This window comes from Eschscholzia californica, unplaced genomic scaffold, assembly GCF_041429995.1.
Source record: "Eschscholzia californica isolate CP2 unplaced genomic scaffold, dmEscCali1.0.p SCAF_3, whole genome shotgun sequence".
Lineage (NCBI taxonomy): Eukaryota > Viridiplantae > Streptophyta > Magnoliopsida > Ranunculales > Papaveraceae > Eschscholzia > Eschscholzia californica.
The window spans coordinates 35,732,480-35,747,917 of NW_028238420.1; the positions used below are offsets into that span (position 1 = coordinate 35,732,480).

At 34.5% G+C, this 15,438-nt stretch overlaps 1 protein-coding gene and 1 pseudogene across 1 annotated transcript; both read right to left on the bottom strand.

Moving 5' to 3' along the window:
• Window positions 1-2,721: 2,721 nt before the first annotated feature.
• On the bottom strand, window positions 2,722-5,346 carry LOC147549873 (phenylalanine N-monooxygenase-like). The gene is made up of 2 exons (XM_086671791.1): window positions 4,107-5,346; window positions 2,722-3,484 (listed from the first exon to the last, which is right to left on the bottom strand). The coding sequence occupies exons 1-2, from the start codon at window positions 5,217-5,219 to the stop codon at window positions 2,852-2,854; spliced, it is 1,746 nt and encodes a 581-aa protein (XP_086527917.1). The 5' UTR covers window positions 5,220-5,346; the 3' UTR covers window positions 2,722-2,851.
• An 8,703-nt stretch (window positions 5,347-14,049) lies between these two features.
• On the bottom strand, window positions 14,050-14,691 carry LOC147549874 (uncharacterized; annotated as a pseudogene).
• Between the last annotated feature and the right edge of the window lie 747 nt (window positions 14,692-15,438).

Genomic DNA, 15,438 nt, shown 5'->3' on the forward strand with positions numbered 1-15,438 from the left:
ATTAAAACCGCTCAACCGTAGGATAAAATCCAAACCAACTTAGAATTTATTTATTTTTGTCCAAAGTGTCACAATAAATATAAGAACTGTTGCTTAAGTTTACTCAGATATGACACATTATATATAGGTAATTTACCATCATCGGATTTCTTTTAGATACTTGTCCTCAGGCTTCCTTGTTCCTAAAAGGCCATTAGGAAGAGGGGGCTAGCAGGGTCGCACCTCCTCTTCAGCCTATTGTCTGCGTATAATTGATTGGTAAATTAACTAGCCATAAGGAGTGCCCCACAGGCAGGGGCGGATCCATGGGGGTGCGAGGGGGTGCGGCCGTACCCCCTCGATCCTCCCGAAATAAAATAGTAGTAGTAGTAATAATTTTATTTTATACATGTAGGTATATATGGTTATGTATATAACGATGTGTGTGAATGACATGAAGAAGACTATGAGGTAATGGTTAAAGTACCGGGATTCAAATCACCTTCACATGAAGAGCATGAGTTCGAAACCCAGCACCCGCATTTTAAATTTTATTTTTGAAGTACTTGTGCCTTTTTGTATATGTAAGTGACCGTGCATTTTATTTTTGAAGTACTGGTGCCTTTATGTATTTTTGAAGTACTTGAACTCAGCTGCCCCCAATTTAATTTTTTATTTATTTATAATACAATCAATTCAATTACTAACCTATATAAAATCAATTCAAATATCCTAAATCCCTACAAACTTCACTTTATCTACCCTAAACTAGTGGTGGCCAACGGATCGTGTCGGCCCGGAAACGGCACGACACGACCCGCTTATAAGACAACACGGCACGACACGGAACGTCGCGTGCCGTGCCGACTCATCACGAGTCAAGCGGACCGTGGCGGGTCTGAGATTTTAAGCTCCCAGACCCGTCAACCACGGTATGTCAGGAACAGAAACACGACCCGCCACGGCCTATGGCATTCCTAACCCGCCACGACACGCTAACACATTAAAAACGGATACTTAATTTACAAAACATTATTATTATTTTGTTGAAAATAGTTATTAATTAATAAAATCAATAGTTAATAATATTATTAAGTAATAAAAAATAAGCATAGATTCTAAAGTTTAAACAAAGATCACAACGTTTGACTTGAAAATTATTTAGTGGTTCATTTTGTTACGTTTAGAAACAACTGGCCCATTAGCCACGACCCGTCACAGCAACGGCCGGAACCGTCACGGCAACGGCTGGGCCGTTGCCATGGGGCGTTTCTGTACCCAGACTTTGTGGTTTGGGAATGAACGGCACGACACGGCTCAAAGCCGTGTATGCCGTGCCCGTGGCGTGTCTAACAAGCCACAACTGTCAAACGGGTCGTGCCGCCACGGCACGGCCCGTTGGCCACCACTACCCAAAACTCTAAAACTTCAATTCATCTACCATAAACCCCTACAAACTTCAATTTATCTACCCTTAAACTCTATAAACTTCAATTCATCTACCATAAACCCCCTACAAACCCCAATTCATCTACCCTATAAACTTCAAATCATCTACCATAAATCCTATAAAATTCAATTCATCTACCCTAAACCCCTATAAATTTCAATTCATCTATCCAACTACACAATTTTCTACCTCTATATATATCTCTCATTTCTTCATCTCAAACCACACCAAAATCACTTCTCCTCTATGTACGAAACCATGAGTGGTCATCATTGGTCACGAATGTTTGTACTTTTTGTGAAAAACATAATTTTGAAGTTGTTGATCTTAATGGTTCGTACATAGTATAAGGGAGAAGCAGAAGGAATGCACAACAAATTACAAAACTTGTATCACTATCAAGTGGAGATTTTCAAGTTATTGATATGCAACTTCAAGAATTAAATGCTCCTTTCACTGAGAAGAATACCGAGTTGCTCCGTTGTATGACATGTTTGAGACTATCTAGAGATTTTGCTCTTTTCGACAAAAGTAAGTTGATGCGTCTTGCTGAATTTTATCCGTCAGATTTCAGTAGTCTTGACACTATGCTACTAAGTTCTCAGCTTGATAATTACATTTACGATATGAGGCACAATGACGATTTCTCAAATTTAGATGGAATTGAAGCTCTTGCCAGAACATTGGTGGAAACTAAGCGGGATAAACCATATCATTTAGTTTATTTGCTTATCACTTTAGCACTAACTTTGCCGGTTACAACTGCCTCTGTTGAAGGAGCTTTATCAGCTATGAAGCTAGTTAAAACACGCTTAAGGAACATGATGAGTGATGCGTGACTAAATGATAGTTTAGTAGTCTTTATTGAAAAAGAAATTTTTAGTGAAATTGACAATGAGTCGATTATGCGAACATTTCAAAATGTGAACTCTCGCAGAGGTCAATTGCGTTTGTAATCGTTGATGTATCAATATAATTAATGAATATAAGTATTTTATTAATTATTGTGTTTGCAAAAAAAATATTTCGGTATATAAATCCGCACCCCCTAAATGAAAATCCTGGACCCATCCATGCCTACAGGCGTAGGAAAACTTGTTAGCATGCATAATTAGTAGTTGGGACGATGTACTATCTTAAACCACATCGGTATCAGAATTGTCCCACAATAAGGAGTCTGGCTAGAGCATTGAAACTCAAAATCTGCCTAGGTACCCTATTTGTTTCAACATGATCCAACTTGTTGTAATCAATCATGAAATTCAAGTAATTATCTGGAAAGGACATAAACGTTTATGTGAGTTGATCAAATTTATATATTTATCATCAAACTGATTTAAACTCACAATGCCACTCAAACAAATATTCTCCTCATGGTCTCTTATTCTATATGTATTTGAGCAATAACGAATATCAATAAATTTAAAATGTTGGGTACACGTGTGGGGCCAATCGTGGCTCCGCTTGAGCAAATAATGGCTTAGCCAAAAAGAGATCATTAGACGACTCAGAAACATCGATCCACTTCTCACCGTTTGGGACTGTCCAGTTAAACCCTTGAAGAAGCCGGGCCAATAGCATAATGGTCATAGCGGAGCCAAGTGGTACACCCATGCATCCACGCCGTCCAGTACTAAACGATATGAACCGAAGATCTGGCTCAGATAGTTCAATTTCAGACAAGCCATCTTTCAAGTGGCGTTCCGGTTTAAACTTCAATGGTTCGTCCCAAACTTTTGGATTCCGGCCCAATCCGATTCGGCTCAGTAGTACATGGCTACCTTTGGGGATAAAATAACCAGCCACTACAGTATCAGCATTTGACACGTGAGGAAGATTAAAGGGAGCAATTGGATGGAGCCTAAATGCTTCCCTAGCACAAGCTTTGACATAATTGAGTTTTGGAAAATCAGATTCTTCTACCAAACGGTCCTTTCCGACGACACGGTCTATTTCTTCAACGGCTTTGCGGATGAGATCGGGTTGATTGATCATTTCCGCCATGGCCCATTCTACTGCATTTGCTGGATTATCCACCGATGCATAGATTAAATCCTGCAAAATTAGTTTTCGTAGTTAGACTACAAACTCAATTATCTATATATATGTTCATATATATTGATATATCATTTTCATCAACACATTGGTGGTATATCCTGAATGAATACATAATAAGAATGCATAGCATTTTAAAATTAAATGTTTATATTAATTGAGCAATTTTAATACACATAATCAGATTTGACACTTTTAATTCCATGATTGGAGAAAGGGTAATAGAAAAGATGGAAGGGCTAAAAGAGAATATGGTTAAATATACTGGGGGCAAAAGAGCTAGTTGGTACATTTTGAGGGTTATATAGAAATTAATGACTAAAGCTAGGGTGCAAATGCATGCAGCCAATAGAGGTACTGCATGATACCCACGTGAAGCATGCCCTAGTTGCATTATTCACGTATGTTTTGTTAATCAACCTGCCTACTTGACCATCTCCTAGAAAACAAGACACAAAATTGTCACCTAAGATATGCGAAATGTTTTCCTTTGTCCTATTAGCCATATATAACATAAGGTCATGGGCGATAAATAAATCATTTTTGTTTGTTAGTTATGAACTAATCAATTAAATTATATATTTAAACAAAAGTAAGGAGATGAATTATAATGAAATCTTACCGCAGTTTGAGCTTTGATCTCTTCAATAGACAACGATGGATTCCCGTTGTTATCCTTCATGGAAATCAGTACATCAAGAAGATCTTCGGGTTCTTTACTAAATCCATCTTTCGATCTCCACTGTCGAATTCGTTCATCAATTATTGGATCATGATACTTGTTAACAATCTTAGTTGCTTCCTTCATTATCTTTTCATGACCATCTAAATCTAACCATCTTAACCATGGCAAATAATCTGATATACAAAATGCATATAGGTAAGATAAAACCCTAAATAGTGCATCCACATGTTCTTCTTCTTGAAAAGTAGGGCTTCCATCTTTTGTTCCTTCACCAAAATACCTCTTATTGAACATCATCTTTCTAATAACATTTCCACTATATTGTCTAACAACAAGTCTTAGGTCAATAACTGCACCACCTAAACCTCCTTTAGTGGAGTCCTCTTTAGGATCTTCAACTAAAGATGATGATGATAACCCTAATTTCTTGCATTGGTTATGTATGTAAAAAACTAGGTTATTAGCTTCTTGAGTTCTCTTTTCAAGTAACCATTTCAACCTTGCAGGATTAATAACTTCCGACGCAACACATTTTCGCATTTTCTTCCATTGATCTCCCCACGGGGCAACAGCAACAGACAGATACCCACGACTCGAATATTCAGTACCCATTGTTAATGGTCTAGTAGCAAATGTAGCATCTTGTTTTTTCAAGAACTCTCGGGCGATCTCAGGAGAGCTTACAGGAATAACATGAACATTTCCTAGACGAATACAAGCGATATCCACATTCATCTCTTTCATAAGCCCTAATATCCAACGGAAAGCGGGTTTGTTTTGACATAATTCAATAAGACTTCCAACGATAGGCCACGGTATAGGACCCGGCGGGAGAGGAGCTTCCTTATCGTCTGTCAACTTTTTCGATAAACGTTTCTTCTGGGTATTTGACCCAAATTGAATGAAAAATATGAAAATTGTAGCAAGTATGATGAGTGAAGTGGTGGGGAGAGTAGTGGTGGTTAGGGCTACACGAGCAAGTCCGACAATGGATTCGGGCTTGAGAGTAAGGAATGAGGAGAAGGTGGTATTGGTGGTGGTGTTAGCCATTGTCACTAGCTTTCAACTTTTGATGTTTAAAGGTCTAAATATTATTGTTTTGATGATGAATATGAAGCCCTAAAAATAGTAGGTTAAAACTTAAAATGGAAAGTTCATTTCACGTATGTTAGGGCTTGAGAAAAGAAGTATGAAATTTGAGTATATTTATATGAAATGCAAATTTTTTTCCAAAGATGGTGAGAATTTAGCACGGACTTCACGTGAAGAAATGAAAGAAGTAAAAAAGAACAGATTGGACCCCCCTCAATATTTAATTTGGTTGGTCAGTGTTGAGAGATCATGGGGATATGATAATTAAATCATTTGATGCTTCATAGTTGTATTTGGTTGCATGGAATCCGTGGGTTTTGTTAATACCCATTTTCTTCAAAACATTTGGCCTGCCAAACGAACTTTTGTTAGGAATTTGATTTCATTAATTGAAATCTCTTTTATTCTGTGGGATTCTTTTGTTTTCTATTAGTTTTCACCACATGCTCAATTTGTTTTTATTACAATTTACAATGGGAAAATAGTTTTTTTAACAAACACATGGGTAATGCTTAATAAGGATTTGGAAAATGGGAAAGATATCGTATAAAAGTAATGCCTAGGTGACCGTATCAGAAAAGACAAGGGGCAAAATAGTATTTTGGACATGCGAAATTACCATTTTGTCCTGTGTCTTTTCTGATACGGTCACCCAAGCGGCACTTTGGACGACAGTTTTATAAGGATTTTAGGGTGCGTTTAAAATAAAACTTTTCATTTTACTCTTAAGCCTTCTCTCTTCGCGTCCAAAGATTGGGGCAATCTGAAGATATTAGGACCGGATCTAATATGTGTTGGACTTGAACAACACATATTTGACCCAGTCTAACTACCCTCAAATTGTCTAATCCGTCGGGTTCAACTGCTTAGCCTGGTGTCCACAGAGTATCCCAATAGAGAGATGAATAAGAGCAAAATGGGAGTAAAACATTTGCTAATGCATGTGTTTTTTTTTTATGACACCGTGTTTTTTATGACACCCCCAAATGTATCTTCAAAGGCAAAAATAATTTTTAGAATAATAATTTTGTTTATGTGCTGCTTTGCTTTACTAAAAGATAATTTAATGAAAAGATTACTTTGACTTGGTTACCAAAATTTTAATTTTGATGACATAAATTTCTTTTTTTGTGACACTAATAAGGATAACCTCATTCCACATGGCCCCTTGTTAGTAGGCTAGTCCAAGCTGTAGGCCAGCTTCATACCCTTTCAACAAAAAAAGCTTCATATAATAAAATTATTCTAATATCAAGTTAATTCTATGATACTGTAATTGCACATGCGAAATTACCATTTTTGTGCAAAATTACCATTTTGTCTATTGTCTTCTCTGATAAGGTCACTCAGACGGTACTTTTGGACGATGACTCTATGAGCTTTGTAAGGATTTCAGGGTGCGTTTGTAGTCAACTTTTCATTTTACTCTTAAACCTTCTCTCTTCGCGTCCAGAGATTGGGGCAATCCGAAGATATTAGGATAGGATCTAATCTATGCTGGACTTGAACAAAACAGATTTGACCCAGTCTAAGTACCCTCAAACTGTCCAACCTCTCGGTTTCAACTGCTAAGTCCGAAGTCCATAGAGTATCCCAATAGAGGGATGACTGCAAAGATTTCATATTGATGGTTTTTTGAACTTCTATTCAAAAAAGATAACATTTTGCTAACGTGTTTTTCTAGGGAGATGGTACAAACATAAATCCACTGAAAAATGGCTATCACCTGCTAATCAGTTCATAGAAATTAATGTCGATGCATCCTTTATAAATGTAACATCCAATGTGGGAATTAGCTTAATAGCACACAATACAGAATCCAAATTTATAGAAGCGCAAGTGAAAACTTCGAGGGCGAGAAATAGTGAAGAAAGTGAAGCTATGACCATCTTCTTTGGCATGGATTGGGTGAAAGAACAGAATATCAAGTCAATAATTATCGAAAGCGACAACATAAACCTCATCAAGCACATCAACAATGAGAAGCACTCAATCCACTGGCAATCTTTGATCCATATCTGGAAAATTCGAAAAATCAAAAGAGACTTCGAAGTGGTTCAATTCAAATACACCAGAAGAGAATTCAACTCGCAAGCAGACAAGTTAGCAAAATGGACAAGGAAGAAGAATAGAAGTAAAAAGTGGAAAAACGTTCCTTGTGATTTAGTTGATAAATATTGTAATAACGTTTATATTAATTAATGAAAGGCAAGTTCAACAAAAAAAAAAGATGGTACAATTACTTAAAAGATGACATAATGACGTAGAATTCACTGAAAGACAAAGTTTTTTCAAAATTTGACTACGGTGGAGACCGCTTCTATTTCCAAATGAGGAAACATGTCATCCTCTAAGTAACAATTTCTAAGTAACTCTATCACTTCCCTTGCACCCACAAATATATCTTCAAGGGCAAAAAGAATTTTTGGAAAGATTATTTTGACTTGTTACCAAAATTTTAATTTTGATGACATCAAACAATTTTATCACACTAATAAGGATAACCTCATTCCATCATGACCCCATGTTAGGAGGCTAGTCCAAGCTGCAGGACAGCTTCAGACTCTTTCAACAGAAAAAAAGCTTCATACACATAAATTTATTCCAATATGAGGCTACTTTTTTTTTTTTTTTTTTTGTTGAAATACAATATGAGGCTACTTGAGTAGTGGTGTCCCTCTTTTTTTTTTTTTGTTGAGGAGTGGTGTCCATCTTGAATCCACTAAAATACGTTTATAAAACCACACTTTAATTTCGTGGACGAATGTAATTTAACAAAAAAATGCCTAGTTAATCATTATGCTATAACAAAAAAGATTATGTAATCCAAAATACAACTTTTGTTTACTATTTCATGTATAAAAAATAATATTAAATCTTATGAGATCGAATAACTCATAATAAAATTCGGCATCAGTTCGGTTTTTCTCAACCTCAGCCACTTGTGGCCATGCTAAGTTGAAACAAAATCGGGTTGGCAAAAGAAAAAGACAGTGAACATGGCAAAATTAAGACAAGATATTGGAGATCAAATAATGGCCATAGATCCGAACGTGATACAGTTGGAAGAAAGAATATTGCACCATGTTTGGTAAAGATACCGAAAAACTAAATCTAAGCTCCAACTTTAGTGTTGACTTTAAATTTATTAAATTAAGATTGGATGATGTAGATAATTTAAGAGTTCAATTTTACTATTAAAAAAAAGTTACTTTTTGACAAATATTAAATGTATAGCAACAAAAGCTACCAATTGTCTAGGCTTAAAGTGGCCGATGGAATTTGAATCGATCTCACTACAAAAACACAGAGTATTTGTGACGCTTAATTTATAACAGCCTCCTGAAAGCCGTCACATTTGACTTATTTATAACGGCTGGAACATATAAACACCGTCACAAAGGTGTAAACACACGCATCTACGACATCCCTAGTAGTTAGGAGCTTATGATGGTAGCAGAAGCCGTCACAACCACAGTATAATAACGGTGTTTTTTGACTCAAACCGTTATAAATAAGCGAATTAAGTTGGCGCCATATTTGGGCGAAATAATGGAGCTACAATTGGGTATATGTGACGACTTTGTGATATAGAAGCCGTTACAAAGCCGAAATAATGCGCGCTGGACTTTCACGCACCAGAACTAGATCCCTTTATGACGGCCCTCGTTTAGAAAACCGTAGTAACAGGGTACAACCCTAAGCCATTCAGAAATAGATCCCCTTATGACGTTTTTTTTTTATAAAAAACGGGTAAGCCCTAGCTCGCCAATTTTTGGTTTCGAAGAAAGAAAGAGAATCTGAAGTTTCTCTTTCTCTTTTTCTTCAATTTTTGGTCTTAGAAGAGAGAGGGATTGTATCCATAGCAGCCGATAATCTTCACTTTCTCTTCAATTTGGGGATACTCATAGTCGTTTAATCTCCACCTTCTCTGTCAAGTTTCAATTTGGTGAATAAACCTTAGAGCATCTCCAATGTGACACTCAATCTGTTAGAAAAATTAGTAATACAACAAATTAAATAAGGGATTATAGAGACTTGAAACATGTGTTTAAATACACTTTCCTTAAAGCAATATTTGCAACCTCTCCAACTTGAGATTACTTATAGGTTATGAGCAAAATGCCACCCAAGATATGACAAGCCTTATGTAAATCTGCACAAAGTAATATGTGAAGATTTACTTAAGGAGCACAAGAACAATCAAGATTTGGCTAAGAGATTATTATAGAATAAAAAAGATAACTAGTTTTTCTGATTTTCTAAGTGAGTGTTGTTTTACCAATTCTCTTATTTATAAGCAAAGAAACAACTTTTATGAAAGTTTGCAACCTTTCACAAAAGTAGTTGAGAGTTGTAAAAACACATCTTTAATTTGAAATTAAAACTTCTAATTCAAATTTAAAAATTAGTAGACATTAAATTTAAATTCAAAATTGATTTCAAAATATAAAGCATTCACATTAATTTAAATCAATTTTACATATATAATAAATTGTTCATTTTTCCAACAATCCCCCACTTGAACAATTTTATTAGAAACCTACTTAGCCAAATATATTTAGGTAGTATTAATGCATAAAGTATTGTATCTTTCGATTTGAACCATACCTTAGTGTAAGTGCACAAAGTTCTATCGAAATCCCAAGTAGGTTGAAGCTTTGAACCAGTTATTCCCAGTGATAAAGCCGGTTACACCACACACACAATACATTTGTTCTTTTGCTCCACACGATTCTCGCTTAGCACTTTTATGGTCATGTGCTTCTTGGTTTCATGAACTATTTTTAGATAAACTCTAAATCTAATGAGAGGCGGCACCACCTTTAAGTTCACATAGTTAAGTTCTTTCAGTATCTTTGCTACTTTAGAGATACTTGTCATTATTGACTGAACTTCATTAAGAGCATTAAACTCAAACTCACTTCGTAGCAACCAACACTTTTCATCTTTGATGGGGTTATATATAAGTTAAAGTGTTGAACTAACGACTTATCAATAACTTGTTGTTACCCATTGAACCTAAGAACAGTTATTTCTTAGTATTAGGTTGGGTTGCCATTATTGGTGACTTTTAATTTAAGAGTTTCAACCCCATACCACTAGATGTTGATTTTACCATATCTCTTGGTAGAGGTTTGGTAAAAGGATCCGCTATATTTTGATTTGATCTCACAAATGTAATTGAAATAATTTCATCCTGGACGAATTGTTTTACATATTCATGTCGTAGACTAATATGTCTAGACTTACCACTATATACTCCACTATATGCACGTGCTAATGTGGCTTGACTATTGTTGGAAGTGACTCGAATATGGATTAATATCGAATCCGGTTTACGACCCGCCAACCCACTTAGGTTTCGACGACGAATTTTGGACCCGTTAGCGGAGCTGATTACTGAGACAAGGCTGGTATGCGAAGCAGGGCTTCGAGGCAGAGCTGGACTCCGAGACAGAGCTGGAATGCGAAGCTAGGCTTATGGCGGTTATTAATGTTAGCGTATCCATTTGTATTCCGATTTAGAGAGAGAGAGAGTCGGTGAGGCGGTGGGATTAGGGTTTTGTGGATATATAAACTAAACCATATGGAGAGATATCAGTAGCACAATCTCATGAAATCTCTTGTGTAACTTGTTTGCTTATCATACTAGAAATCAACGCGCCGTTGTCGCCGTGGAGACCAACCGAACCACGGAAATCTCTGTGTTTGTTTTTGATTGTTCTTTATTTCCTATTGCTTCTACTTGATTACTCGTTATTGATCACATTAAACCCCAATTGTCGTAACAACTATCACAACATATTGAAACAGGTGGAATTGGTTTTTTGATGAAAGAAATCTCAATGAGTAGGTCCCTTAACCACTCAGCTTCTTTTCTCGTTGACGCTAATGCTATGAATTCGGATTCCATAGTCGAACGAGTTATACAAGTTTGTTTCTTGGATCCCCAAGAAATTGCTCCACCACCAAAAGTAAATATCCAACCCTTTGTTGATTTTTTATCATCTCCACTAGATATCCAATTTGCATCTGAATATCCTTCCAAAATTTCAGGAAATTTTGAATATTGTAAATCTTTAGTCTTTTTAAGATAACCTAAAACTCTTTTGATTGCTTCTCAATATGCAATACCTGGGTTACTTGCATATCTACTTAATTTACTTACTACATATGCTATATCCGGTCATTGTGTCGCATACATAAGACTTCCTATAACACTTGCATACTCAAGTTTAGCAACCGCTCTTTCACTATTTTGAATTAATTTGATACTTGGATCAAATGGGGTATTAGTCTCTTTTATATTAAGATGACTAAATTTGTTAAGTACTTATTTCAATATAATGAGATTGACATGAAGAATAACCCCCACTATTTTTCTTAATTTTTATACCCAAAATAGTGTCAACTTCTTCAAGATCTTTCATTTTAAAAGTAGAAGACAAAAATGTCTTAGTTTCTAGAATGCCTTCTAGTTTATTACAAATTAGTAACATATCATCAACATACAAACAAATAATAATCGTACAAACATTTATCCGCATTAATATGTTTAAAACCATTTAAAGTAATAACACTATCAAATTTATTATGCCATTGTTTAGGAGCTTGTTTTAAATCATATAAAGATTTTTCAAGTTTGCATACACAAGAATAAATCTTCTTCATTAAGGTCTCCATTTAAGAATGCGGGTTTAACATCCATTTGATGCACAAGAAGGTTACGAACAAATGCAATAGCAAACATTAATCTAATAGAAGTAATTCTAGCTACGGGTGCATATGTGTCAAAATAATCTATTCCTTCTTTTTGTTGAAAACCCTTGGCTACTAATCTAGCCTTAAATGTTTGAAGTGTTCCATTGATATGGTATTTCTTTTTAAATACCCATTTAAAACCAATTTCCTTTGAACCCGGTGGTAGATCAACTAATTTCCAAGTATGGTTTGACATAATTGAATCCATCTCATCATTTATAGCTTCCTTCCAATACGCCGAATCTCTAGAAGCCATTGCTTCTTTGAAAGATTTAGGATCATCTCCAATTTCTAAATTGATTTGACTCACATTAATCACATTTTCTCTATTTCCTTCAACTAAATTGAAAGAAATTCTTTGAGAGTCATATTGATGTAAACCTAAATCTTTTTCTTTTCTTATTCTTTGACTTTTTCGAGGTTCATTGGGAAGTTCATGAATTTTTGAAAGTATCTCATTTTGAGACCTATTTTGATGAACACCAATTTGATAATTATATCACTAGATAACAAGTTCTCAAAAAGTTCTACTTCTCTTTATTCAATTACAACATTAGACTCTAAATCTAAGAGTCTACAAGCCTTGCTATTTTCTGAATATCCAATAAACATACACTTTATAGCCCTAGCCCCCAACTTAGTCCTTTTAGGATTAGTAGTTCTACAATAGGCAAGACACCGGTACCCCCACACTTTAAAATAGTTAATGTTTGGTTTTCTTCCTCTCCAAATTTCATATGGAGATATTTTAGTTTTCTTTGAAGGAATTCTATTTAAAATATGACAAGTCGTTAAAATTGCTTCCCCCATAATGAAAATGATGACTTAGCATTTACTATTTCAAGAAAAGTACGATTTTTTCTTTCGGCTAAGCCATTTTGTTAAGGTGTAAAAGGTGCGGTGCATTGATGTATAATTTCATGTTTCCCACAAAATTTATTAAAATCATCACTAAAATATTCACCACCTCTATCACTCCTAATTATCTTAATTTTCTTTTCTAATTGATTTTCAACTTCGGCCTTGTAATTTTTAAAAGCATCAAAAGCATCACTTTTATTTTTTAACAAGTAAACATAAGTATACCTAGAACAATCATCTAGAAAAGTAATAAAGTATTGTTTGCCTCCTCTAATTAAAATTCCATTTAATTCACAAATGTCAGTATGTATTAAGTCTAAAAATTTTTATGTCCTAGTAACACTTTGAAATGGTTTCTTCACCATTTTAGACTTTATACATACTTCACATTTATTCAAGTTGTGAGTATCACATGATAATAAACCACATTTAACCGTCCTTTTAATAGTACTCACGCCAATATGTGCTGGTCTATTATGCCATAAATTAAAAGAATCATGAATATAAGTAGAAGATATAATATTATTATTAGTTTTATTTTCCATAGTACATAATTTCACCATTCCATCACAAGAATAACCTTTCCCAACAAATACACCAGTTTTAGACAAAATTAATTTGCCCGATTCATACACCTATTTTATTCCAAGTTTTCCCAATAAGTCACGACTTACTAGGTTTCTATTCATATAAGGAACATGAAGTACATTTAATAAAGTAATTTTCTTTCCCGATGTGAATACAAGTTCAACATTACCTTTACCAAGTACTTTATAACGCACTTCATTTTCCATTTGAATTTCTTGACCATCATTTATTGAATCATAGGTTTTGAATATTGATCAATCATATGATACCTGAACCGCGTCACATGTGTCATACCACCATCCTGGAACTTTCCCATGAATTGCATTGATTTCGCTTAAAACTGCAACAATCTCTTCATTTATTGCATTTGCCTCTTGCATTTGTTCCTTACGAAATTTACAATCTCGAGCATAATGTCTCACTTTTCCACACACAAAACAACATTTAGGTTTCTTCATGGCTTGGAAAGTCTTTTTAAATTTTCCTTGAATCCTCTTTGGATCCGAAATTTTTTCTTTATTCTTCTTGGGGTGATTTGATTTTTTTCACCATGTTGGCTTTAGATATGCCTATATCATTCTCCACCTTGTTGTCTCTTGAATTCTTCTTCTATCCGAAGATGTTTTTGGATTTCCTCCAATGTAAAATCTTCGGATTTGTGAAGAATCCTATTCCTATAATTTTTTCAACTCGGTGGTAATTTTGCTATAATTGCACAACCTTGAAAAGACTCAGGAATATCAATTTTGACAACTCTCATTTTTTTCAAAATAATTTGTAATTCATGAATTTGGGCTAAAATGGATGTACCATCAAACATCTTAAAATCAAAATATTTAGAAATAATAAATTTTTTTGTACCTTCTTCTTCAGCCTTATATTTAAATTCAAGAGCATTCCAAATATCTTTTGCAGAACGAGTATCTGTATAGAGATCATATAATCGATCAGATAGAGCATTTAAAATATGACCTCTACAAATAAGATCATCTTCTTCTCTCTTCTTTCTTTCATCCTTTAATTCATTAGTATCTTCTTCACTTGGTTCAGGAATTGATTTCAGTGTAGGATCAAGAATATAGACCACTTTCAGAGCAGTTAAAAGAAATTTCAGTTTGTCTTGCCAACGAGTAAAATTTGTACCATCAAAACGATCTAATTTTACCAAATCTTGATTCATCAATTTAATAACTTCCATAGTAGTCTCGGTCTCCATCAAAATATTGCTTTAAGATTGTTAGAAAAATTAGTAATACAACAAATTAAATACGGGATTATAGAGACTTGAAAGGTTTATTTAGATACACTTTTCTTAAAACAGTATTTGCTCCCTCTCCAACTTGAGATTACTTATAAGTTATGAGAAAATTGCCTCCCAAGATATGACAAGCTTTATGAAAATATGCACAAAGTAATATGTGAAGATTTACGTAAGGAGCACAAGAACAATCAAGATTTGACTAAGAGATTATTATAGAATAAAAAAGATAACTAGTTTTTCTGATTTTCTAAGTGTGTTTGTTTGTCTTACCAATTCTCTTATTTATAAGCAAAGAAACAACTTTTATGAAAGTTTGCAACCTTTCATAAAAGTAGTTGAGAGTTGTAAAATACATCTTTTTAATTTGAAATTAAAATTTCTAATTCAAATTTAAAAATTAGTAGACATAAATTTAAATTCAAAATTTATTTCAGGATATAAAGCATTCACATTAATTTAAATCAATTTTACATATATAATAAATTGTTCATTTTCTTACCACAATCTCTAACACTTAAAGTGCCACATATGACTTTTTGTTAAAAACTATCTCCAATGGAGCACTTTGTTAGACACTTTATTATGAGGTGGACACATTTATTATAGAGTGTCTAGAGAGAGAAACTCTAAATTAGAGTAATAGAATACAAGATATAAGAGGAACCGTAAATAAGAGAACCGGCGGTCAAGATGAGTTGCAGA

Coding starts and splice junctions, on each gene's coding strand:
- LOC147549873 (XM_086671791.1), bottom strand. CDS start 5,219: ATGGCTAACACCACCACCAATACCACCTTCTCCTCATTCCTTACTCTC. Junction 3,485..4,106: donor AGATCAAAGCTCAAACTGCG/GTAAGATTTCAT, acceptor CTAATTTTGCAG/GATTTAATCTATGCATCGGT.